This window comes from Columba livia, chromosome 23 (assembly GCF_036013475.1).
Source record: "Columba livia isolate bColLiv1 breed racing homer chromosome 23, bColLiv1.pat.W.v2, whole genome shotgun sequence".
Lineage (NCBI taxonomy): Eukaryota > Metazoa > Chordata > Aves > Columbiformes > Columbidae > Columba > Columba livia.
The window spans coordinates 2,193,896-2,219,554 of NC_088624.1; the positions used below are offsets into that span (position 1 = coordinate 2,193,896).

Here is a 25,659-nt window from a genome sequence, read left to right on the forward strand (position 1 = left end):
GGGCGGAGGCTGCGGCGCTCGCCCCGCCCACCCTCTGCGCGCGCGCGCGCCCGTCCTCTCGCGAGAGGCGCCGAGTCTCGCGAGAGGGCGGGAGCCGCGGCCGGAGCGATGGCGGCGGCCGCTGCCGTGTGAGGCCGGAGCGAGCGGCCCGGCCGCGGCTCGTCCCCTCTCCTCCCCGCTCCCGGCCCGACGCGACGCCGGTGCTGCGGCCCCCCCGGCGGGCCGCCCGTCCGCGGCCGCGGCATGAAGGCGGCGCCGGGCAGCGCCGAGGGTGAGTGCCGGCGGAGGGGCGCGGTGGGGGCTGCCGCTTCCCGCCAGCTCTGTGAGGAGACGGGCGGCCCCGGCGGCTCCCGGGCACCGGGCGGCTCCGTGTCGGGCTGAGGAGTCTCCGTAAAGCGGCAGCGGGGCTGCGGCCCGGGGAGGGTGGGGGTCCCGCGGCCGGTGGCTCCGTGCCGGGCGGGCTGGGGCTCCGCGTGGTCGTGCTGCTGCGGGCTGGTTCCGTTTGTGAATGAAAATAAAGGCGAATATTCTCCTGAGGCTCGAACTTTGCAAAGATCTGGCAGAACTGACCTTGTCACTGGGCTTAATGGGATCTTATAATAAAATCACAGAACAATTGGGTTGGAGGGACCTTCCCAGCTCCCCCAGTGCCCCCCCTGCCATGAGCAGGGACATCTTCACCAGCTCAGGGTGCTCAGAGCCCCGTCCAGCCTGGCCTGGGATGTCTCAGGGATGGTTCATCCACCACCTCTCTGGGAACCTGGGCCAGGCTCTCACCACCCTCAGGGCAACAATTTCTTCCATATATCGATGTGTATGAATCTCTGGAGGGCGGGAGTAAAGCGGAGGGAGCCCCGTTCATTCCAGGTGTGACCCAGGAGCCATGAGCATAAACTAAAAGGCAGGAGGCTCCCCTTGGTCTGTGATATGTACGTGCATCAATCATGAAAACAAACCTTGACATTTTGCAGGTGAAGGTTTACAGGGCTGCACGCTGTGGCAGTTAAAATGTCATAGTCATCTGTTTGCCTTGGACCCACTTGTGCCAGTGGGAGGGTTTATTTTGGCAGTGATGTCCACTGCGATTTTTTGAGAAATTAAGTATAGAATAAGCTGTTTCTTAGGAAAGAAAAAAAAAAAAAGACAATTATAGCTTTCCTGAAACCTGCATTGTCTTTGTGAATGTGTCTGACTAGATAGAATGGGGAAAATGAGCCATGTCGTTCTTCTGAATATTCCCCTGATTTACAGAAACGGAAAAGCTGAACAAGATGAGTACCCTCTTAGAAAGACTTCACGCCAAGTACAACCAAAACAGGCCGTGGACAGAAACCATGAAGTTAGTCCGTCAAGTCATGGTGAGAGTTGCTGGGATTTGAGTAGGGGGGTTTCTGAAGTCTCTTTACTATCATTTTGCTGTCGGTTTGTTTGTTCTGCCTTCACCTTCTCTAATTACAACCTTCCCATCTGCAGCCTAATTGACACGGGGCAGCTTACAGCTCCGTGCCAGGAAAAGGATCAAATGTGTGGTTTGAGAAGCCCAAATCATTCTGCCACTCTCTGTCTCAGGATGTCGTGTTTTATAAAGTAATTTGCTCCCTGTTCAGTGATATTCAAAACTCAGTGTTGGCTTAGTCAAATGTGGGTTTGAAATATTGGTCTCTGGATGGGGTGAGGAAGAGGAGACAGAGGAGAGCAACATCAAAGGCGTCTGTGTATATTGTGGTGTTAAAAGTTTGTCTCTCTTGTTATTGTGTTGTCTCTTGTACAACGCTTAGCTCCTGCCTATTAAAAAGTTGCTATAGTCTGTTCTTCCAGATGAGCAAGTTGCTTAAAAGAAATTAAGTCAATTCCATGCCTGCCTTTGTTACCTGCTTCCAAAATGGATTCTGTTCTCCTGCAGGAATCGCAATGAGGATGTAGTTTTGGGATGAAATCTGATCTTTTAATTACCTAAATAAACCTCTTGACTGATCAAAAGTTGCAATAACTCCCTCTTACCGAGTGATCCACAAAAAGGATGTTTTTCTTCTTTTTTCTTTGCGACTAAGGAAAAGCGAGTTGTGATGAACTCTGGGGGGCACCAACATCTGGTGAGCTGCTTGGAGACTTTGCAGAAGGCCTTAAAAGGTTCGTACGTTCTGCGCGTGCATTTCACAAGCTGCTTAACGCCGGTACGCAGTGGAAATACTGCAACTCCTGAAAGCAAGCGAGGTTGTTACCAGGTCGTTTCGCTGCGTTCCTAGCACACACGTGCTCACGTTTGCATAGGACACTTATCTCGGTGCCAGTCAAAATTGCCTGTGTTAGTTTTACTGTATATTCAATTCCCCATGCGGAATAAAACCCATTCTCTCTTTGCGGTTCTGAGAACGTTTGTTTTTCTCTATGCAGATTGTTCTGCCTGTACTTTGAGTACAGATAATGTAGGTAGTTGCACATGTGAAGGTGTCAGCAGATACGGGAGAGAGTAACTAGTTGAGATTGGTTTTAATGCTGATGTCTTATTGCCGGGGAAATGTGGAATCGTTTCACTGAGCCTTGTTTTTTGCTCTCTCCATCTAGTATCTTCTCTGCCCGCCATGACAGATCGCTTGGAATCCATAGCCAGACAAAACGGGTAGGTCTTCTTTATTTTATGGCTTTTCCCGTTTATACGTGCACATCGTAATCTCACTGCTGGTTTGACTGGGTGTTTTGTGTGCACCTCATAGCAATTTCCATTTTGTTTTGTATGTAAGCCTTGGATCTCACCTTAGTGCCAATGGCACTGAATGTTACATCACCTCTGACATGTTCTACGTGGAAGTGCAGTTAGATCCCACCGGGCTGCTGTGCGACGTGAAGGTGGCTCATCACGGAGAAAACCCTGTGGTACGTATGGCTGACAAACTGGGGGGTGACACCTTGATGAGTCTGGAACCGCTTGTTCTAATGGAAAGTAAAATCCTCCGTGGAGTAGCGTGTTCTCCTGGGTGAATAATTGATGTGGGGTGTGTGTGTAAGGACCATTTGACTGATCTTTCCTTTTCTCTGAGTGGTTTTATAACTGACAACATTAATTGAGAAATAATATTATTTCTAGAGGAAGAATAAGGAAATTAATCTTCTAAAACTTAGATCGGTGCATGGAGAGTAATAAAATGTGGAATGCAGAAAGAAAATTGCTCATGGCACGTGTATGAGATTTAAACTTGCTATTTACACTGGCCCAGCCACTCTTCTGGAAACAGACCATTTTTAATGTCTCTATATAAGATCATAGGTTTTCAACCTAAGCCTTCATAGTTTTAAAAGTTTATTTCAAATCAGTCATTTAAGAGGAAATAGCATTGCTTGAATTTGACCTGGGGCGGGGGGGCGATGAGCAGAACTAGGATCACAGCAGTGTGTAGTGTGGGCATTGTGTTGCCTCTCAAGAAAAGCTGATGCTCAGAAATTGTACTCTCCTACTATTTTACATTTGCTGTGCTGCACGAAGACTGAAATATCTGCACTCAACATTGATATCGTTGTATTTTCTTTCCTTTTCAGAGTTGTCCAGAGTTGGTGCAACACCTGAGGTGAGCAGCAAGAGCTGTTTGTTGCACTTTCTGACGCGCTTTTCTTTGCAGTATTGACCCGATGCTATTTTATGTCTGGAAACTCCAAATGCTTCATAACTGTTCCTTCCCCACAAAGTCTCTCTGCTTCTCCAGGGGATTTTCTGGCTTTGGTTCAGGTATTTCTGGTTCTGGCTCCTGTGTACGGCATCTTGGAAGCCACAGCTCAACATTCATCAGAATCACTGAAGCCGAATCATTTAAAGAACACATTTTGTAGCTTTCATATAGCAGAAGTCTTTTCTTCATCGACTTAGTATTTGTATTAATATAACTTTTCAAACCAAAACCTTATTTGTTATGAATTTGAGTACATCTTAACTTTTTCTCCCTCTTGTTTTCAGAGAGAAAAACTTTGATGAATTTTCTAAGCATCTAAGGGGACTTGTGAACCTCTATAAGTTACCAGGAGACAAGTAAGTCTTAAATACATTTATTTGCCTCCATGTATATAAAATTAAAGAAATCTGGAAGCCTTTAGCTCTGTGCTTCAATTTTCACTGCGTGTGGTCCTGCTGGTCACCGTGGCTTGTGTGTGCACACAGCGGGTGGGGAGGATTTCATGGGAATTGGGGATGCAGAGTGAAAAGTTGTGATTTATAAATGCTCAGGGTATTGGTGAGCGCTGCAGCTTGTCAGCCACCAGGCGTTGGCTTTCATTGAACTGTTCCTTTCAATCTTTCTTATTTTGTTTTATTTTGTGGTTTTTTTTCCCAGCAAACTTAAAACTAAAATGTATTTAGCTCTGCAGTCCTTGGAGCTGGACCTCTCGAAAATGGCAGGGATGTATTGGTAAGGACTTCTGCATGGCGGTTGGTTTTTGTTGGTGGTTTGTTTTTACGTACTAATTCTGCATCGTGTTGACTGATTCTGATCATGCCAAGTATTGTATATCTAGGAAATGTCACATCGCATGACATTATAGCTGAGAAGTACAATGCTGAAGCTATAGAAGACCCGTCCTAACAGGAGAATTATATATATATATATGTATATACACCCCCTGCAGCGCTCCAGGCTGGGCACAGAGTGGCTGGAGAGCAGTCAGGCAGAAAGGGACCTGGGGGTACTAATTGACAGGAAGCTCAACATGAGCCAACAATGTGCCCAGGTGGCCAAGAAGGCCAATGGTGTCCTGTCCTGTATCAAAAACAGCGTGGTCAGCAGGACAAGGGCAGTGATCCTTCCCCTGTGCTCTGCACTGGGGAGGCCACACCTGGAGTGTTGTGTTCAGTTCTGGGCCCCTCAGCTCAGGAAAGAGATTGAAGTGCTGGAGCGGGTCCAGAGAAGAGCAACAAGACTGGGGAAGGGACTTGAGCACAAGCCCTATGGGGAGAGGCTGAGGGAGCTGGGCTTGTTTAGTCTGGAGAAGAGGAGGCTTAGAGGTGAGCTCAGCACTCTCTAGAACTACCTGAAGGGCAGTTCTAGCCAGGGGGGGATTGGTCTCTTCTCCCAGGCAGTCAGCAATAGGCCAAGGGGCCATGGGCTTCAACTCTGCCAGGGGAAATTTAGGCTGGATATTAGGAATCAATTCTTTGCAGAGAGAGTGGTCAGGCATTGGAATGGCTGCCCAGGGAGGTGCTGGACTCACCGGCCATGGAGGTTTTTAAGCTGAGATTGGACATGGCACTTAGTGCCATGATCTAGTAAACGGACTGGAGTTGGACCAAGGGTTGGACTGGATGATCTCTGAGGGCTTTTCCAACCCAGTCGATTCTGTGATTGCTTGGAGCTTTCTGAGCAATTCCTTTTTAACCGCAGAATTCAATCGAAAGAAAGTCAGGAAGGTAAAGAGTTGATAACTAGATGGATTTGTGGTAACCTGTTTTACGGTGAGAAATCGAGACACATTTGACCATCTTTCACTGCTGTAGATTCGGTGGATAAACCACCCATACTGTAAAGTAGCTTTTGTTTTGTCTGTAGCTGTGAAGTTTGAGATCTTTCCTTCTGTGTGGCCAAGAAGTGTGTATATTGAGCTAAAACCTGCCATCCGCCCTTGAATTTTGGCGTCGGGTTTGGTTCTACCTCGTTACAGACCTGTGATTGCCTCTTTTGCAGGCAAGCCACCAACGCAAACCCCCTTGACAAGATCCTTCATGGCAGTGTTGGCTATCTCACCCCCAGGAGCGGAGGTATCTTTGATTAACACTTAAAAAACTAACATTGCTTTGTTCAGGGTCCCCTTTATGGATAGTAGCTTCACATAAGCTGATGACAGTAATGGAAAATGCAAATCAAATAAAAGAAGAAGGCGGTTGAGTATTTGCAAGTCGCACGTGATCCAGAAAGCCAACTTATCTTTACAAAGCCACAGACGGTAATTTTTGGGGGTTGGCCACATCTGTGTCTCTAACAGCAGAGGAGGACTCGTTGCTGGTGCAGTAGCAGCTCTGCCCAGCGTGTGCTGCTCCGGGGTGGACGTTGTGAGGTTACAGGGATTAAGGATGATGGGGTTCACTTGGATCGTCAGGACACTTGTTCAAAAGCTTCTCTCCCCCAGGTCTCCTGATGAATCTCAAGTATTACGTCTCGCCCTATGATTTATTTGAAGATGGCACTGGAGCCCCTGTTATCTTGCATGAGAATAATGGTAGGTCGGCTTTAGGAGCTAGTGGGGTCTGCTGCCGGAAGGAGAGAAGGAACTGGGATTCCAACAGTTTTCCCCCCTCTGCTGTCACCTGTAACGCAAGAAAATCGTAAATGGATTTACAGAGGACAGGGGTTTGATGAGCCCATGTGTAAATTGTGGCTCAGCCGACCATCTCGAACCTGGTGGCTATTATGTGTTTGAACTGGGCTGCTACCCCAGTGACACTCTGCAGACTGAGCCCTTTTCCTTGGGGTGAATTTAATCATTAATGTGAGATTTATTCTGTCGTGGGAATACTTGTATCTCTGCCATCTTACTGGAAGATTATTCCTATGCATGTGCGTGGACATCTGTCTCGTGCTAAAATGACAAAACCAAGCACCGGTTAAACTTGAGGCTGGTCTTGGAAAAGAAGAAGGTGAAGATGTCCAAAATTGTTGTTTTGATTTATAAAGAGCATGCTACAAACTTGCAGATGTATTTAGAGTATATTTTAAGAATTATGCAGTTGGTCTACTTCGCAAGAGAAAAATAGAGCATTAGGTAGCATCACTAGTTCGAATGCTGAAAGCTCTTCCTTGTGGAAGAAATAAGAGACTTTCACTTAGTGATATTTAGTTCATAAAACTCGCATTGGTTTTTTGTCAGCTTACGTTGTCGGGGTTTTTTCATGCCTCCTCTTGCAGTGCCTCGATCTTTGGGTATGAACGTCTCAGTGACAGTGGAGGGCACCATGGCTATGTACAAACTTCCCATCGCTCCGCTGATTATGGGCTCGCATCCAGTTGACAGCAAAGGGTAAGTGCAAGACGCACCTGCCAGCCCCTTGGCAGCCGCCTCGATTACATCCAACTTCAACGTTCTGTGGGGAGATGACTGCATGATGTCCTAGCATTATATAAAGCACTTATGTTGCTGTCTTTAATACAAGAAAAATGTATTTGAGGCACATGCCATGCTCTTGAGGAGTGTCTTAGTTATTAAGACGGTATAAAATCTGCTTTTATTTGAGCAAACAGTAGATGGGGTGTCTGGTGCTCATAGCAGAAGCCAGAATCGTGTCCTGTGTCTAATAAGATCTTTTATTAACTCAATATTTCAGAACTCCGTCCTTCTCGTCGATCACCAGTGCCAACAGCGTGGACTTACCAGCTTGTTTCTTCCTGAAATTCCCTCGTCCCATTCCGGTGTCTCGAGCTTTCATCCAGAAGCTTCAGGGCTGCACAGGTGGGTTGCACATCTGTCAGACAGATACTCCCTCGGTTTTTATTCGTAAACTGCTGCTGATTTTTTAAAGTCAGCCAGAAAAGTTGCTCAAGGTTTTGTCGAATTTCCAATAAAACCTGGAGAACTTTCTTCTACTAGATAGTAAAACTGTCTCTAACCCACCATCTCTTTCTGGCTCGCAGGTGTAATTATTCTGTGCCATCTTGTTCCCGCAGGTATTCCCTTGTTTGACACACCACCAACGTTTGTGCCCTTGTATGAGCTGATCACCCAGTTTGAATTATCCAAGGAGGCGGATCCTCTGCCTTTAAACCACAACATGCGCTTCTACGCAGTAAGTATGTTGTTACAACTGGGTCATTATCCCTGTAGATGAGCAGTTTGGGGTTCTTCATCTGTTTCAGGTGACTTTCTAGTAGGATAAAGGAAACGGGTACAGTGTTTATTCATAGGCAAAACCTACGCTATCCAAGCATTAGAGTTCAGATACAGACATGACCACAGTAGTTGGGAAAATCGGGTAATGTAAAATCCCTTGTTGTGGGAATAACAGCAGAGGTACGGGGCTGAGCCCTCCCAGGTTCTGGCCCTTCCTCTTGCTCACACTGTAACATGTGGCTGAACAAACCGCGTCCCTTGGGAGAAATCGGAGTTCTTAAATTTGTCAATGGCAGATCTATTAACTGCCTTTTCCTTGGAGGGGATGCTCTACCGTGTGGAGCAGTTTTAGTGGGGACAGTGCAAACCATTTGGCATTACTGCTTCTGAGGAGCTGAAATCGTGTTTTGCTTGCTCAGATTGGAAGGAAAGCGTCTTCGTTGTTTGTCACGTTTAGCCAGAAAGGTGGTTTGGTGTCATGTGGATCTGGGGCCAGCTCTCTCCTTCCTCGATGTCTGTTATCGCCTTGTACCCAGCAGTGGTTGGAATAAAGCAGAAATTGTTTGTCAGGCTCTTCCAGGACAGCAGCACTGTTACTTTCTGAACAAAGATGCTCCTCTCCCAGATGGAAGAAGCCTTCAAGGAACCCTGCTTAGTAAAATCGCCTTCCAGCACCCTGGACGCGTTCCTCTCATCCTCAATTTGATCCGGCATCAGGTGGCGTACAACACGCTGATCGGCAGCTGTGTCAAGCGAACAGTTTTAAAAGAAGGTGGGTACTGCGTCAAGTGGAATATGACGCGTAGATGACAAGAAACGCTGCATAATATAAGAAATGAGGCCTGTGCTGCTTTCCTTTTTTTTCGTAGAAGTTTTTACTTCTCTATGGGGTTATTAAGCTGGTTCATCTCCCGTGTTCCCTAATTGAACAGTTCTCTTGTCTTTCAGATTCCCCTGGGATCCTGCAGTTTGAAGTTTGTCCTCTCTCTGACTCGTGTTTCAGTGTGTCCTTCCAGCATCCTGTGAACGACTCCCTCGTGTGCGGTAAGTGGACTCGGGAAGAGCACGAGCGTGTTTCTGGGGAGACAGACAGGGTTTTCTTCCACCATCACCAGGATTTTGACCTCTTCCAAACGCCTTTTCTTGTAGTGGTAATGGACGTGCAGGACTCTACCCACGTGAACTGTAAGCTGTACAAAGGGCTGTCCGATGCTCTTATCTGTACAGATGATTTCATTGCCAAAGTTGTTCAAAGGTAAGCTGGATTTTTTTGTGCTGCCGTGCACTCCAGATAATACAGATGATCTATCTCGTGTTTATCCTGGTGTTTTCAGAGCTGTTCTGTCTGTGGGTGAATTTTGTGGTTGTCTGGAAGAGAAGAAAGCTGGGAGCCCTATAGAAAATTCCATTCCAGATGTTGAACCATAGCTACTTATTTTTGGGTGCGTGTCCGAGGTGTCTGTGCCTTCTCCGGTAGCTGGTTGTGAAATGTGGCAGAGCTCCCCTGCGGTTTGTCATTTACAGAGGCCTTTTTATCAAGGTTCCTCCATCCCAGCCACCATTCAGAACACGGCAGAGTGTTAACAGGACACAGCACAGGCTTTTTGAGTGAGAATTGCTATTTTTTTCCTTTCAGGACATTACAGGCTGTAGAATGTGGCATTATCATTGTTTTTTACAGGGTTGCAGGGAATGAGGTTTGCCAAGCTTAGACAAAGGGGTTTTCTGGCAGAATCAGAGTAACAACCCAGATTGCATCTGGTGCTTTAACTACGAGATGACAACCTGCCAACTATTAGTTATTAGAGCGAAATGATTGATGAATTCTCCCTTTGCCGTTGCAAGGCAATGTGTAAAGGCTCAGTTGCCTCCTGGCTAGATAAGCATGATAAGTGTAAATAGAACAGAACAGCAGGGAATTTGCAGTGCCTGGACCTGTTGCTCTCTTGCGCTTAGGAGCCTTACAGCTTGCTTTACGTCTGATAAGGTTGTTAAAACGTCTTCAGTGAACATCACAAAGGGCAGCAAAATGCACGCTAAACGCTCGGTTTCGTGTCCTGCAGGTGCATGTCCATCCCGGTCACCATGAGAGCAATTCGTAGAAAAGCAGAAACGATCCAAGCAGACACACCAGCCTTGTCCCTCATTGCAGAGACAGTCGAGGACATGGTGAAGAAAAACCTTCCCCCTGCCAGCAGCCCCGGGTACGGCATGACCACGGGCAGCAACCCCATGAGCGGTACCACTACCCCGACAAACACTTTTCCCGGGGGGCCCATCACCACTTTGTTTAACATGAGCATAAGCATGAAAGAAAGGCACGACTCGATGGGTCACGGGGAGGACTTCAGCAAGGTGTCACAGAACCCGATCCTCACTAGTTTGTTGCAGATCACAGGGAACGTGGGCTCGACCATCGGCTCGAGTCCCACCCCTCCCCATCACACACCACCACCCGTGTCCTCACCGGCGAGCAACACCAAGAACCACCCCATGCTCATGAACCTTCTGAAAGAGAATCCCCCTCAGGATTTCTCCACTCTGTATGGGAGCAGCCCCCTCGAAAGGCAGAACTCTTCCTCTGGCTCCCCCAGAATGGAAATGGGCCCTGGGGGCAATAAACAAAAGAAAAAAAAATCCCGTATGCCGGCCGACAAGCCCAAGCATCAGACTGAGGATGATTTCCAGAGGGAGCTCTTTTCGATGGATGTTGACTCCCAGAATCCCATTTTTGACGTCAACATTACTGCAGACGCCCTGGACACCCCTCACATTACCCCAGCGCCCAGCCAGTGCAGCACTCCTCCCACCACCTACCCGCAGCCGATACCTCACTCACAGCCCAGTATTCAGAGAATGGTTCGACTCTCCAGTTCGGACAGCATCGGAGCCGACGTGACCGATATCCTTTCGGATATAGCAGAGGAGGCTTCTAAGCTCCCCACCACTACCGAGGACTGTCCGCCCATCGGTACTCCCGTAAGAGACTCTTCTAGTTCAGGACATTCACAAAGTGCCCTCTTTGATCCCGATGTTTTTCAGACGAACAATAGCGAGAACCCCTACACAGACCCAGCAGACCTGATAGCAGACGCTGCTGTGAGCCCCAACAGCGACTCTTCAAACCATTTTTTTCCCGATGGAGTAGATTTCAACCCTGACTTGCTGAACAGCCAGAGTCAAAGTGGCTTTGGGGAGGAGTATTTTGATGAGAGCAGCCAGAGCGGAGACACTGATGATTTCAAGGGCTATGCATCCCAGGCTCTAACTACTTTGGGGGTGCAAGTCTTGGGGGCTGATGGGGGAGAAAATAAGTTTAAGGGGAGCAATCAATCCGATACGGTAGATTTTAGTATTATTGCAGCTGCAAGCAAAGCTCTGGGGTCCTCTGACATCATGGAGCATCACAGTGGAGGTCAGAGCCCTTTACTGAACGCAGGGGATTTAGGAAAAGAAAAGTCTCAGAAACGGGTAAAGGAGGGGAACGGTTCTGGGGGTAACATGGCAGGTCCTGGGATAGACGGGAAGCCAGGGAAGCGCAGCCGGACGCCATCCAGCGATGGTAAAAGTAAAGAGAAACTTCCAAAGCGGAAAAAGCAGGAGACAGATGGGAAATCCCCATCTCACAGTTCATCAAACAGGCCTTTCACGCCACCAGCAAGCACAGGTGGGTCCAAATCTCCCGGGAGTTCGGGCAGATCTCAGACTCCTCCTGGTGTAGCTACTCCTCCTATTCCAAAAATAACCATTCAGATCCCGAAAGGAACAGTGACTGTCGGTAAACCGTCTTCGCATGGCCAGTATACAAGCAGTGGCTCTGTCACCTCCTCCAGCAGCAAAAGCCATCATAGCCATTCTTCCTCCTCCTCCTCCTCTTCCTCCTCTTCAACCTCAGGCAAAATGAAAAGCAGCAAATCGGAAGGGTCGTCTGGCTCAAAGATGAGCAGCAGCCTCTACTCAGGCCAAGGCGGCTCAAGTTCGGGTCAGTCCAAGAGCTCGGCTCAGTCGGTGGGCAAGTCCGGATCCTCCCCCATCACCAAACACGGCCTCAGCAGCGGCTCCGGAAGCGCCAAGATGAAACCTCAAGGAAAGCCATCATCGCTTATGAACCCTTCCATGAGTAAACCAAACATCTCTCCGTCTCATTCCAGACCCTCGGGAGGTTCTGACAAGCTTGCTTCTCCCATGAAACCTGTCCCCAATACTCCCCCGTCATCTAAAGCGAAGTCACCGATCAGTTCGGGTTCCGGAGGCTCCCATATGTCTGGGACCGGATCAAGCTCGAGTATGAAATCGTCTTCAGGAATGGGATCTTCTGGCTCCATGTCACAGAAACCACCTCCTTCATCGAATTCTTCAACGGCGTCTTCATCTTCCTTTTCATCCAGCGGGTCTTCCATGTCTTCATCTCAGAACCAGCATGGAAGTTCCAAAGGCAAGTCTCCGAGCAGAAACAAGAAGCCATCTCTGACTGCGGTCATAGACAAACTGAAACACGGGGTTGTCACTAGCGGGCCTGGTGGAGATGACCCCATGGATGGACAAATGGGGCCAAGTTCCAATTCCTCAAGCCATACCATGTCCTCCAAACACAACATGTCCGGAGGTGATTTCCAGGGCAAACGTGAGAAGAGTGACAAAGAGAAATCGAAAGTCTCTGTTTCTGGAGGATCTGGTGACTCTTCCAAGAAGACTTCGGATTCCAAAAACGTCGGGAGCACTGGAGTGGCCAAAATTATCATCAGCAAACACGATGGTGGTTCCCCCAGCATTAAAGCCAAAGTAACCTTGCAGAAACCCGGGGAGGGAGGCGGGGACGGCCTGCGGCCTCAGATGGCTTCTTCCAAAAGCTACGGGTCCCCCCTCATCAGCGGATCCACCCCCAAACACGAGCGCTGCTCTCCCAGCCACAGCAAATCGCCGGCGTACACCCCCCAAAACATCGACAGCGAGAGCGAGTCGGGCTCCTCCATCGCCGAGAAATCCTACCAGAACAGCCCCAGCTCCGACGACGGCATCAGGCCCCTGCCTGAATACAGCTCGGAAAAACACAAAAAGCACAAAAAAGAGAAGAAAAAAGTGAAAGACAAAGACCGGGACAGAGATCGGGATCGAGATAAAGACAGAGACAAGAAGAAATCTCACGGCATGAAGCCGGAGAGCTGGTCCAAGTCCCCGATTTCGGCTGAGCAGCCCCTGTCCATGACGAGCAGCGCCATCCTGGCGGCCGAGCGACCGGCCCGGCCCAGCCCCGAGTTTTTAATTGGGGAAGAAGATGACGATCTCATGGACGTTGCTCTAATTGGCAATTAGTTTTCATAGTATCTCGAAAAGACGAGCTCGTACGCAGGACCTGCGGGTTCCGGAGGTTGAAAGGAAGGAGGCGTTCGCTGCAAACCTGATTTTTACGGGGTGCGTTTGAAGAGAAAATAGTATTTCCAAGAATCTCCAAAGTCTGAACAGACGGTGCAAGCGCCAGCAGCTGGTTCAGCAAGCCAGTTCCCAACCGCGGCCTCTGTCCTGCGGACGCTTGCACTCATTCTTAATTAAGGAGTATTAATGGCCCCATTAGAGTTAATGGGTGTAAAGCGAAGTGTGGGAGCAGCCCCCAGACTGCTGCAAACAGAAACCAAGGTTATTTTGGGAATGTCCAAGTTCCTCTGCCCCTCTCCCCATTCATAAGTTGCTTTTGGTTTTAGGAAGTTTTAAACTCATTATTTTAGGGTGTGTTTTAGGGTTGGGTTTTATTCTTTTTAAAAAGGGTGGTTGGAAGAAAAAATAAGATATATATTTATTGTATTTGGCGGCATTTCTTCTTTCAATGCCTGGTTCGACTTCATCTTCCTCTGATACGAGTGGGTGCTGTGTCCTGCGGAGATCGGCGTCCTATTCCAGGTCACCCTGAGGAAATATTCCCGTCTTGTGTTTGACTTTTGCTTCATTTGAGCTATTTATTTCTCTCCATATCCAAACGCCTCATGCTGCTTCTTTCCTCTGTTTTCACTGTACCCCACGAAGCCCAAAGGGATTCGGAGAGTTTGGGGAGAGCCCGTGGATTTGGGGAGCTCTCCAGCTGCTGTGGTTTTGGTGAAGTTGGTGACATTCCGGCACATCTTGGAGCAGAAACAACCATCAAAGCAAGTGGAATCAGCTGGGGATTCCACAGGATGGTTCGCTGGACATGGAATTAATGGGAAACGTGGAAATCGGGAGGAAATCCATTCGGCTGCGTAATTAACACAAAAAAAGCAATTTAAAGGAAAAGAGCTGCACACGTTTCCTTCGCTCGCCCAAGACCAAAGTTCATTATTAATTTATCTGCGGTAAGCGGTGTCACCATCACAAATCGAGGGAACAAAGGCTGCTCCTGACCCTGGGGACACCCCTTTTCAATGCTTTTCTCCCCATTTTTGTGCCCTGTCACCTTCCACCCCGTGTGATATAAATCATGAGCGACTGGCCGGCGCCAGAGGTGAGGTACACGCCGGCACGGACGTTTTGATGTGTGAACGCTTGGTTTCGGACAAATGTTTTATTTTTGAAACTATTTTTGCTTATTCTCAACAATTATTTGACATCTTTCAGTATTGGAAAGATTAAAAAGAAGCATAAACAAAATAAAAGCCAAACCTTTTAATCTCAGGTGGCGAAGTGGACACGGAGATTAAAAGAAAATGGTTCTTCATGGTGGTGATGTAAATACCTGCCTGGAAATTGGCGGTTTTTGTAAATGCCCCCCCCCCCCCCCCGCCCTTCTGGGGCAGTTTCACCTTTTTTGTGAAATATTGCGAAGAACGTGTTTATTTACATGCAAATAAATCTCTTTGGTACAAACGGGTCTCGTGTCTCTGGAAATGGCGCGGGGAAAATTCGCCGCCACGCTTGATTTTCCCGCGGGAATGACATCACCGTGACGTCACACCAGCGCGGGTCGTGATTGGTTGAGCTCTGCAGCATCCCGGAAGGGAGCGGAGGGGCGGGGGACACCCCCCCCCGGGACCCCCGATCCCTGCGGCGGCACCGGGAGGGGGGGGGCGGATATCGGGGGGAGGAACCTCGCGGATCTGCCGCCGGTTGGGGGGGGGGGGGGGTGTCGCGGGAAGGGGGCGGTGCCCCCCGCAGCCCCCCCACCCCGGGAGGACCCCGGCGGCGCGATGGGGACGGCGGCCTGTGGGGTAGGTGGGAGCGGTGGTGGCGGCGGGGCGCGCGTTGTCCCCCCCCCCTCCCCAAATCCCCTACCTCCATTTTCCCGTTCCCGGGGCGGCCCCCCCCCGCGTCTCCCCGTTTCTCACCCCCCCCCTCCCGCCGCCGCCGCGCGCCGCGCCCGGCGCTGGCCAATGAGAGCGCGCGTTGCTGGCAGGTGCGGAGTGTTTTTGTTTTGGGTTGAAGTTGAGGCCGGAGCGGCCGCGGCGGGCGGAGGCCGCGCAGCCCCGGAGCCCCTGCCCGCCTTCCTCACACCCCCTCCCGCCTTCCTCGCACCCCCCTCCCCTCCTTCCTCACACCCCCCGCCCCTCCTCGTCCTCCCCGCCCGGCCCCGCCATGCGGAGGGAGATGAACGGGGTCACTAAGAGCCGCTTTGAGGTGAGGCCCCGGGGCTGAGGAGATGGGGGGCCGGGCCGCAGTGTGTGTGTGTATGTCTGGATTTAGGGCCCCCCCTCACGGAACAACGGGTCAGTGCGGAGCGGGGGGGGCGGCTTTACCACAGGCCTGGTGCGGGGGTAGCCCGGGGGTGCGCAGGGCGGGGGCTCCGGCCTGTGACCCGCGTTTGGGGCGGGGGGTGCTGTGAAATTGTGTCCCCCCCCCACCCTATTTGGGGGCTGTGTGGGTTCCCCCGTCGGATCTAAACTCCCGGGGGGGGCGCGGGGGGGCAGAGCTGCTGCCAACGTGTTGCTGCGGGTGTGAGGAGTTGATGGTGGAGCGGGGGGGGGGGGGGTGGGAAACAGCGCCTGGAAAACAAGATTGGGGGGGGGGGGCGGCCCTGGCACGGCTGATTTTTGGGCAGTAACCGGGAAAAATGTGATGACGAGGAGGTGGGGAAGGAGCGGAGGGTAAACAATAAGATCTATTCAAAGGATGTGGCACAAAGCAGGCGCCGGAGCCAGGGCCAGCCCGGCGTTGTTGTCACAGCTGGCCCGGGGGGGGTCACAGGCGGGAGGGTTCGCTGCTCATCCCTGCGGAGGATGGAAATACCTGCCCGGTCTGTCTCTGCGCCGCTTGGCTCCTGTTCCGTCCGAGGACATGGGAGGAAAGGTGTCCAGAATGGTAAATATGTGGCCGTGTCCCCCGCTTCATGGAGAGGGGAAAATCCTGGTTAATGGTAAACTGGAGAGTGGCTGATTCCACAGAGAGCGGCGTTGGGCTCCCCAGGAAACTGGCCCTGGGCTGGGGAAAGGTGCAGAAAATAATCCTATTGTAACATCGCACGTGAAATTTTCTCTATCAAACCCATATCAGCTGTCAGCAAGCAGCAGCGTGTCTCTTTAGGCTGCGTTCAGGGTAAATAGCGTCGTACCATCCGTGTTTCTGTAGCATCCGAACGTTGAGCTGAACCTGGGAGCTCGGAATGAGGAGGCTGCATGCGGAACGCGCTTTATCCGGGACTATTGTTTTTACTGTTCTAGTCTGTTCTTGGCTGCACAGATATCTTTTTAATGACTGCAGAGTGGCTGGTTACAGAGCAAAGGATAAAAGCACACGCCGGTAGCAGTCTGCTGCGGGGAAATGCCTTCTCATATGGCAACAGCCTTTTTCTCTTCCGTAGCCTTTGTCTCGAAAGACTAGAATTCATTCCAGCATCGAGAGCTCTTTTCCTGAAGGTTGTACCCAAACAAGACAAACCCCATTCATTGTGGAGAAGAGTTTGGTTTGGTTTGGGTGGGTTTTTTGCTGGAATCGTGTGTCACATTCTTCCTATAGGAAAAAACGGACAAGCTGAGAATAAGCAAAATGCTCGAAGAGCGTTTGAGGTCTAGATTAATTATTTTTTCATCTATATTTGTACGGGAAGAGTTGGTGCATTATAGAGAGGCTACAAGAAGTACCTTTAAACATTAGTGCGTTTCTTGGATGTGTTATGGTTAGTAAATCCAGGGCATGGTTTTATTAGCTCTAGCATTGATTATCTCTGACCCACTCACCTATATATCCTGGAAGGAACGAGTTTCAAACTCTGTTGCTTTAAATACGTGGTTTTCTAGTGAAGGTGTTTTGGTCTGAAAAGCTTCAGAAACGTGAGTGTGTTCACACTGATGAGCAGATTTCTTTTTCAGAGGGCAAGTGTGGGTAGAAATTCAGCCGTGCTTTCTAGAAAACAGTTTGTCATCTTTCTGCTTTAAAAGTAAAAGCTCCGTTCCCTTTTGGTGTAATAGTTCATATTTAATGTGACATAAGGACAATTATGCAAAAATGTGTTGAAACTGGAAGCTGCTTATTGCGAGTTGTTGAATATTGTAAGATGAACGACGGCAGCGGGGGACGAAGGCTGGTGATCAGTTCTGCTCTGTGTTACCCCCGAATCAGACGGTTCCTCGGAGCTTTGGAGTGTCTGGAGTCTTATCTTGGGGGGGGGGAAATAGCTCGATGCAGAGTTGTGACTAATATATATTGTGTCTGGGTCAGGCTTTGAATAACTGGTTGAATTATTGAGGGGGAGTTCAGACTTAGTTTGTTCTTTTGTTAAGCCGTAGGTTCCTGAACTATTGTTGTCAGGTAATTTTAAAATCCAATCTAGATTGGATTTAATAATCATATCTTCTTACTATAGTAATAAAATATGGTCATGGATTATGGGCTAAGGTTCTTAAAGCTGACTTGGGTATGGGTTTCTGGTGCCGATGTGTCGCCAGGAAGAATGAGACTCCGAAATGAAAGAATGAACTCTGGCATGCCCGGCCCAAGGAGCAGATTCTAAATAAGGGCCTTTATAGGAGGTGTGGCCACCACAGAGAAAATAACCACTTATTGCAGCAAAGCAAACAAAAAGGGAAAACATTACCCAGATTGACGCCTAATTTTCTGTGGTGTTGGTTTAATATGGAACATGCCCTGACAGGTCACAATCCTGGCTTATATTTGAGGTTTCTCTGCTTCCCGTCGGACCTGAGACGTGATGCCTGATGAAATACAACTAAATAGCAGCGAAGAGGAGGGGACGTCACCTCCTGATGCTTTTGACTGATACCCCGCTCGCTGGGAGCTTCTTTCTCCTTCCAGAGGTGCCGGTTCTCATCGCTTCGTTCATCTCTTTCATCCGCACGCTCCTGGCCTGGGATGTCACCTGGACACGGAGCGTCTTGGGCTCCTGTTTGCAAACTCATCAGCAAAAAATAAACGTGTTGGAGGGCAGAGTGCTCCCCAGAGCTTTCCGCTTTCCCAGGGGTGCGGTCAGTGCTTGTGCAGCCGCACGCACGGAGCTGAGAGATGATCCAGCGCAGAACTACCTGCATTTTATATCAACAGCGACTTCTCTGGTATTAGACCAACCACGGGAGGAGTTGCAGATGTCCTCGGCGTGACCAGACCTCAGGTTTTTAAGTTTCCCCCGTGCAGGGATCTCTTATGCTGCGGTGTCTTGTGTTCCATCGAGCCGCGTTGCCAGGCTTAAATAATTATAGTTGCTTTTTTTCCAGACTCTGAGCAATACGTGTAGACTCCTCTACATCCTTAAACAAAAACACCACCATAAAAAAAGCACCAGCCTGCCCGGCTTCCTCGGGGAGTCTTCAAAACCTCCAATTAGTGGGAGTTGATTCTGGCTGTAAAGTGTTTCTTTATTGGGGCAGTTTGTCCTGTTAAAAAGAACACCAGGGATGCGTCTGAGGAGTGAGTGTGTGTATGAGCCTTGTGAGCACCTTCAGCAGGAAAAACGCATCAGTCCGGTGCGTTTCACAGCGTTTCTCTCGTCCTGCGGTTCAGGATCCTCAGTGGGAGGGCATCCAGACTCTTCTGAACTGTGCAAGTGGCCTCTGTAGTTCCAGGGTCCTGCTTGAGTTTAGATTGTCCATGAAATGAGGTGAACTGAGAGCAAAATGAGAAACTTTAAATGCTTCAAAATTGAGTTGCCTTCTAATATTTAATCCTCTCTGTGTTCAGAAAGCTGAATTGAATAATCTCGATTACCATAATCCCATTTTTGAATCTACCAGGTTCCTGGCTCTTAAATACTGTTTCGTATTTCAGAGTCACTTGGCTTTACAACGGCAGAGCTGATCTTTTTGGGGTGTTCTTGGTTTCCTTTTGGGCTTCTCTGGTGCTTCTTTCCATCCTTCTGCTTTGTGACTTCAGAGATGCTGAGGGGTCTGGAGCATCTTTGTGATGAGGAGACACTGAGAGAGATGGGGCTGCTGAGCTGGAGAAGAGAAGCTGAGAGGGATCTGATCAATGGATCAATATCTCAGGGTGTGTGTCAGGGGATGGACCAGACTCTGTTCAGTGGTGCCCAACGCCAGGGTGAGGGGCAACGGGCACAGACTGAAACACAGGAGGCTCCATGTGAACATGAGGAGAAACTTCTTCCCTTTGCGGTGCCAGAGCCTGGCCCAGGCTGCCCAGAGCGGGTGTGGAGTCTCCTTCTCTGAGACATTCAAACCCCTGGGATCCTGTGTGATCTGCTCTGTGACCCTGCGTGAGCAGGGCTGGGCTGGGGATCTACAGGGGTCCCTTAACACCAGCCACCCTGATTCTGTGATTCCCATGGTGCAATTCCCGGTGTTCCCCGGGATCAGGGACTGTGTCCGTGTCACATCGCAGCTTGCAGAACAGGAAAGGGAGTCGGAGCCCGTGCACACGGGGATGGCTCATTGTAGATACCATTATTAACTGGGGCCTGGGATAGATCGGGTAATTACTGTTTTCACAGCTGGATTACCTCACTGCGCGTTTCATCTGACTCACACCATTATGAAAGTCAACCTGATGGCTGTTTTAACCTTATTGATATGGTGTGAAACAGCTGTGGAGGGGCCTTTGTGTGGCTGCTGGTTGTGTTTGCCATCGCTTTTCCTTTCCAATCAACCATCTGTTTACTTGTGGCAAACTCACCCCAGTGCCCTTCACACCTCACCTCAGGTAGGGTTCTTTTTTGAGACACCATCATTTGACTTTATTTCTGAGTATATACAGTGATAATATTATCATGATTTCTTTGGTAAGAGCTGAATACAAACCCAATAGTGAAATAAATGTCTTACCACTCATGTGGGACTGTAGGCTTGGGAGAGGGGCAGAACTGGAAGCAATTTGTTTATTGAAGAAGCTAATTTGAATTGTGATGAGTGTGGGTACGTACTTGGAGCCTCACTTTTGGCCTGGAAATATTGAAGTGTGTCTCAGGGATAGTTTTTCTTAATATTTTTTTTAAAAAATCCATTCAAAGAGTATTTGTAGTGAACCACTACTCTGCTAAAACGTGCTTGTAAAAAGGCTAAAGAGAAAGAACTGTGATAGTGGGTGTTTTATAGCACAATCCGTGGCCCTGTGAAGCCAGGAAGCCTTTGCCTTATTTACAGTCCCCTCCTTCGCTGGTCTATGATGTTGTTTTTATGGGCAACGGTGTATTATTTAAAACCTTGAAGGGGTTGTGTGAGAAAGCAGCATCGCTTTAAATCACATATCTGTAAGAGGTCATAAAATAGCCGGATGACCCCTCGTAGGATGCTGAGGTTTTTGACGGAGCTAAAAAAAGTAGATGCCCAAAACCATATGGTATTTTTGCTTCTCGCTGCTTGTCTCGTCTATTTAACGTATAAATCCAACCAACTCCAACCTCTGCGGTTCTCGGATGCGCGAGCTGACGTTTCGGAGAGGGTTCTTCATTCAGCGCCAGATACAACTTCTGGTAAAGACAAAGCCGATTAACCACGAGGTTCTGCCTCCCCAGTCTGTCACCAACTGCTCCGGGTCCTGCCCCATGGGACTGTCAGGTGTCACCACTCGGATCCGCGTCCCCCGCAGCCCCTGGGTCGCGACTGGCAATAGAAGAACCAACACAGGTTGCTTGGAGGTGTAGCCATGGGATGCTTTGTGGAAAACTCTCGGAGCCAAGAAAGGGATCGGAGAACAACCCAGATGGACACAAAGCGTATGAACGTGCCCTTTTGGCATTTGACACCAGTTTCTAGTTTTCTAAAAAAGAGAAAATAGGGTCCAACACATGGTCCTCCCAGTTGAAATGCTGTTTCTTAAATCAGAAGTAGTTTTCTAGCATCTCGCCTTTGACTTGGAGGTTTTCGTTTCTGAATGGAACAATGTGACCTTGTGTGTTTGCACGTTAATCACCTGGTGAATTTTGGCCGCACGCGGTCACGTGCAGCGGGCAGCTCTTTAGCGTGGGATGGATTTATACAGGGCTGCGCCCATTTTTTGTTCAGCCTCATGCTTCTAGCGTTGCTGATTCAAAACAAGCTAAAAAATGTCAGGCTCTTTATTGAACTTGCTGCCGAACGCAGAGTCAGGCTGCTCAGAAAGCTCAGCCATCCCCCTGATGTTTCTTGCCAGCAGAAATTCAAGCTGTCCCAAACCAGCAAGCAGATGAAGTGATCTGATGGTGTCCGTTGACTAAATTGCCTATCGAGCTATTTTTAGGAATAATAAGCCTATAACAAGCCTTTTCGTCCAGGGTCCACTTTATCTTGGGTTTTGTGCTGCTTAGTCCTGGTTTTGCTGAGCGGAGCCCTGGGTGGCAGGAGGGGACCGGCCGCTTCGCCTTCCTGCATCCGCAGCCCCGAGCGCATCCCTGCGGAGCTCGTCCCGGCAGCACCTTTATTCCACAGCCGTTTTCCTTGGAGACCTAACACAGATTCAACTGGATGCGTTTATTTTGTTGTTATTTTCTTCTTTTAAACAAGTCCCCACGTAACTAAACGCTGGAAGGAGAATTCGCCGGGTCGGAGCTGCTCGTGGGTGTAAACAGCTTCGTGCTTTGTGTCCGAGGAGCCTTGTGTTTCACTGGCGCTTCTGTGGGACTGATCTCTGCAGTGTCGTTTTCTCGTTGCCACCAGGAAGGCAGCTCATCCTGCTTAAACCCGGCCTGCCTTCAACCCCGGCCTAGGGAAGGAGCACTTCACAACAGACACTTGCTGCGTGGCGTTCATTTTTCGGTTATTTCAGCCCTGTAACACTGGTAGTATTTATTTTTTCCCAAAATGAACAGAACTAGAGGCAAGGCAGCGTATATTGACAGAGTTTCTAAGAAGTCACTTCAAAGCTTCTCTGAGCTTTTCCAAAGGAAACGCGGAATTAATTCCACTTTGTTTTGCGCTCGGCTTGTTTTGCTGGGTTGGAGTTGTAAGCTGGGTCTGGCGTGTGTCTCCTCTTGTTTCAATGACTCCGTGCTGGGCTTGTTCATCTCCTCCATATGCACCGGAGCAGATAAAAGTGGGATAAATCCTACCAGCGATGGGAGATTTCGGGATGTGAGCCAGCACCTCAGAGCACCTCACAGCTCTGGATTTAAACCTATCGAGTGATTTTTGCACAGATGTTCCATTTCTTTCACCTCAGAATAGCAAAATACTCATTTATAGCTCTGAAGTTCATCTCCAAAGCGTCTTGATGCTACAGATCGGGTGGGCTGGTAAACGGAGAAGATATGTCAGCTGCAGATGTAATCCTGAATTCATGATGGAAATTGTTGATCTCCCGCCTTTCCGAGCTTAAAACCAGTTTCCAGGTGCGTTATTTACTCTCTAATAACTGCAGTCTGGTTTGTGTCTTGGTTTCCCGTGGTTGGGAGTGTTGTGGAGGGTCTGGATGGGACAGGGAGCTCCAGGTCTCAACTGCAGCCAAACCCGCGTTCTCAGCACGTGGTTATTGCCTTTTCCTTTGGTGTCTGTACGGCTGTTGTAAGAGGTTTGTCTTGCCCCGTTTCTGTGACACAAGTAAACATGTTGCATTATTTTACAATTATAATATTCACTAGTATTTCCTAGCTTTTCAGAGGGTGCGCCTTTAAGTTCCGTATCGCTTATTTTGCGTGAGGTTTGCTTTGTATCGAGACGCGAAACACTTGTTGCATTTGTACTTTCAGGAATGTTCCGTTTCCATTTCCAGCTGCCCACCCGCATGGATCTTGCTGCTGTTTGGTTGTATTTTGTACTGAAAATGGATGTCCGGCCTCTTTCTGTGCATCAGCCTCGCCATGTCCTGCGTTCCGCTCCGTCCTGCTAGCGCTTCTTGGGCTGCTCTGGATCTTTGGTCTGTGTTCTCAAAGGCCAAGCCAGACCCAACGTTACTTTCCGCTTGAGCGTGTGACGGCGGCTCTGGTTATAACACCCGATTCAAGAGCCTTTACTCGCCCCATAGCCACTAATTCCGCAAAGCTCCAAATAAGCTTCACCCCTTTTGCTCCGTTGAGCTTTGAATTTTCTGCTTTAGGAGAAAAGTTGGAGTTCAAAGTCCACATCTAGGCTAACGCCGGGTGCTCGCCTGTTTGCTTTGGCACTGATGCTCCTAAAGTTAAGCCTGGTGTGATGCTGATATATTTTTCAGACCAGCCATCCCCCCTCCCGGTGCCTCCGTTGAAAACCAGCGGGTTTTGTCTTAGAGATGCGGCTCCGTTATAGAGCACACGTGTTAAGTGCACATCAACCCCGCTCCTTGTCTCAAGTGGAAACAACCCCATGTAACAAAACGTTGGGAAAACTGAGAGTGTTTTTCAGCTGTCGGACAGGCGAGAGGGTCGGGTCTGTCTTTATGTCTAAACTGCGCTTTATTGGGTCAAATCCCCGCTGCTGTTCTAGTGGGAAAGTCTTTTTGGTGTGTCAACTGTTGTTCTCTTAAAAACGCAGCCAGTAACTTAAGAAGTGTTTACAGAAAGTAGTTTTGAGCATTTAGGGTAACGTAAAATAAATGTGCTTTGTGTTCTGTACGTTAATATCCCTAATTACTTCCAGTAAACTCGAAATGTTGAAATAATTCATTTAGAAGCTTCTCAAGTGTATTTTTCCATACACAAAAAAGTGAAAAACAAGCCTTTTGTTCCTGTTCCTCATCAGAACACCCCTCCAGCCCTTCCCCGCCAATAAACCCCAAACCATTGCCAGATGTGACATTTCCAGGAGCGCGTTGCCCCTTCCCTGCCAGCCCGGGGAGTTTTTCCAGCTCTGTGTAACCCGGGAAGGACGACTTTGTGCCAAGGTGTGCTTGGGGACGTGCTGGGAAATGGGGAATAGAACTGTCCTGGCAGCAAAGATGGACATTTCGCAGAAACCGTTGAATAAACACCCTTCCAGACAAGGTTTTAGGGGCACGGGTTGGCGCTGGAGTTGGGTTGTGCTTGGGCTCCGTGATCCTGAGAGTCTCTTCCAACCAAAATGATTCTGTTTCTCACTGGAGAAGCTTTTACTTGCTGCTATGAAGTCAACCAACCTGATATTTAGACCTCCGCATTAATCCAGCAACTCCTTGCTTAGATGGAAACATCCAAGATGTAACGAAACACATGGTGAGTGTGGGTTTCCCGAGGGAGCTGGAGGTGTTTGCTGTACCGTCCGCCCATGAGCGCAGCCGCTGGATCGGTGCAGCGCGTGGACACCTCATTTATGTGCTAAATACCACCTGTATGTGTTCGCCCTGGGCAGGATGGGTGTTGTGACCTCAAGGACAGCGCCAGGAGGAGTCCCCGTGCTCGTGTGGCTTTCGCAGCCTGTTCCTGACAACGCAAGACTGGCTCGGAGGCTGCATGAGTGCCTGCAGTCACACAATACTCTATATTTTAACTCGAATAACGCGTCCCTGCGAGGAGTTGCTTCACTTAGAGCGCTTGCGTCAACTGTTGTTCACGTCCCTTTGCATGCGTGATGAGCACCGTCCGTCCGTGGGCGTTTCTTGCGCGGGGACACTCGTAATTATACGCTGTCATCGTTGCACATTCAGCTGCAAAGTGCTGTCACCTCCAGCCCGTGTTGATGCCACACGGGTGACCCACTTTGGGTGGCTGTGCCCTGTAATGAGCGGCTGACACCCCCTGCGCCTGACCAGCGACTGCCGGCAGCGCCTCGCTGGAAATGAATCGCTATGTTAGCCCTGCACGGAGCGCTCCTGCTGCAGGACTCTGGCTGCAGGTGAATTGAGCCGGTTTGCACAACTTTTAATATTCTGAAAGGTGAGGGAAGGGTTATTAACACAAAAGGACAATGACACGTTGTGCTAAGTGGCTGCAAGAAGGGTGTATTTTGATCACTTCTGTTCAGCGCCGGGGAATTCCAGCACCCGGGCTCTCCCACAGCGCACGTCCTGCCCGGCACCTTTCAATCCAAAGGCTTCTTTAGGAAGACCAAAAGCCCTAAATGTTCCTGTCGTGTTGTACTTGTCGAAGGGCGGCTTCTATAGAAAAACAGTTTGAGGCTTTGATTTACAAGCTTTTTCTTGTGAGCAGCTCCCTGTGTTTTGCACAGAGCTGTGTGAACGTCCTTGACGTGCAGGCTCAGCTCCCAACGGCGCGTTCTCACAGTAAAACCTGGATTCAGACAAAGCCTCATTGCCAATATGGATGAGACCAAACAGGCTGGCGGCTGCTCCTGGAGTCTCTATTTTAATCCTTCCTGCCCCTTGCCGGTTCTCTTCCAGTCCAGTTCCTCTCGGAAGTCTCATCCTGCTGGCTGGTTTGCTCCTTTAATTTCTCTCACCTTTTTTTGGCTGGTTTGGATGTAAAATCCTGGCCCGGACAACAATGGGAAAGGGATAGACCTGCCTGTTTATTATTGTAACTGGGGGAAGACAAATCACAGTCTTCTTTCCCATGAATAATTCCTCGGTGTTTCTCATTCATTAGAGCTTTCTTCAGCATTTCCAGTGGTCTAATTAGATGCTCCAGTGCGGGCACACACACGTGTTGGCTCCTTTCGCAGCCTCGGCAGCGTC

At 49.3% G+C, this 25,659-nt stretch overlaps 2 protein-coding genes and 1 long non-coding RNA gene across 6 annotated transcripts in view; all 3 read left to right on the forward strand.

The window, feature by feature from the left end:
- The first annotated feature begins 11 nt into the window (after positions 1-11).
- On the forward strand, positions 12-14,634 carry MED1 (mediator complex subunit 1). The gene is made up of 17 exons (XM_065039153.1): positions 12-271; positions 1,252-1,358; positions 2,052-2,130; positions 2,566-2,620; positions 2,742-2,874; positions 3,535-3,563; positions 3,947-4,018; positions 4,320-4,394; positions 5,664-5,737; positions 6,106-6,195; positions 6,882-6,993; positions 7,298-7,422; positions 7,638-7,756; positions 8,371-8,572; positions 8,749-8,844; positions 8,950-9,055; positions 9,864-14,634. Exons 1-17 carry the CDS (start codon positions 244-246, stop codon positions 13,111-13,113), a joined length of 4,752 nt encoding a protein of 1,583 aa, XP_064895225.1. The 5' UTR covers positions 12-243; the 3' UTR covers positions 13,114-14,634.
- Positions 14,635-14,823: 189 nt separating this feature from the next.
- Positions 14,824-25,659, forward strand: part of FBXL20 (F-box and leucine rich repeat protein 20) — a 28,416-nt gene continuing 17,580 nt past the window's right edge. The window contains exon 1 of one of the 4 annotated variants that reach the window (XM_065039327.1): positions 14,824-14,975. In XM_065039327.1, coding sequence (XP_064895399.1) covers positions 14,955-14,975 — 21 coding nt within the window. In that variant the 5' untranslated portion in view covers positions 14,824-14,954. The other 3 variants (XM_065039326.1, XM_065039329.1, XM_065039325.1) reach the window with 3 other exon arrangements.
- On the forward strand, positions 16,069-23,712 carry LOC110363132 (uncharacterized). The gene is made up of 2 exons (XR_002421029.2): positions 16,069-22,468; positions 22,826-23,712. It is a non-coding gene; the product is annotated as an uncharacterized LOC110363132 (long non-coding RNA).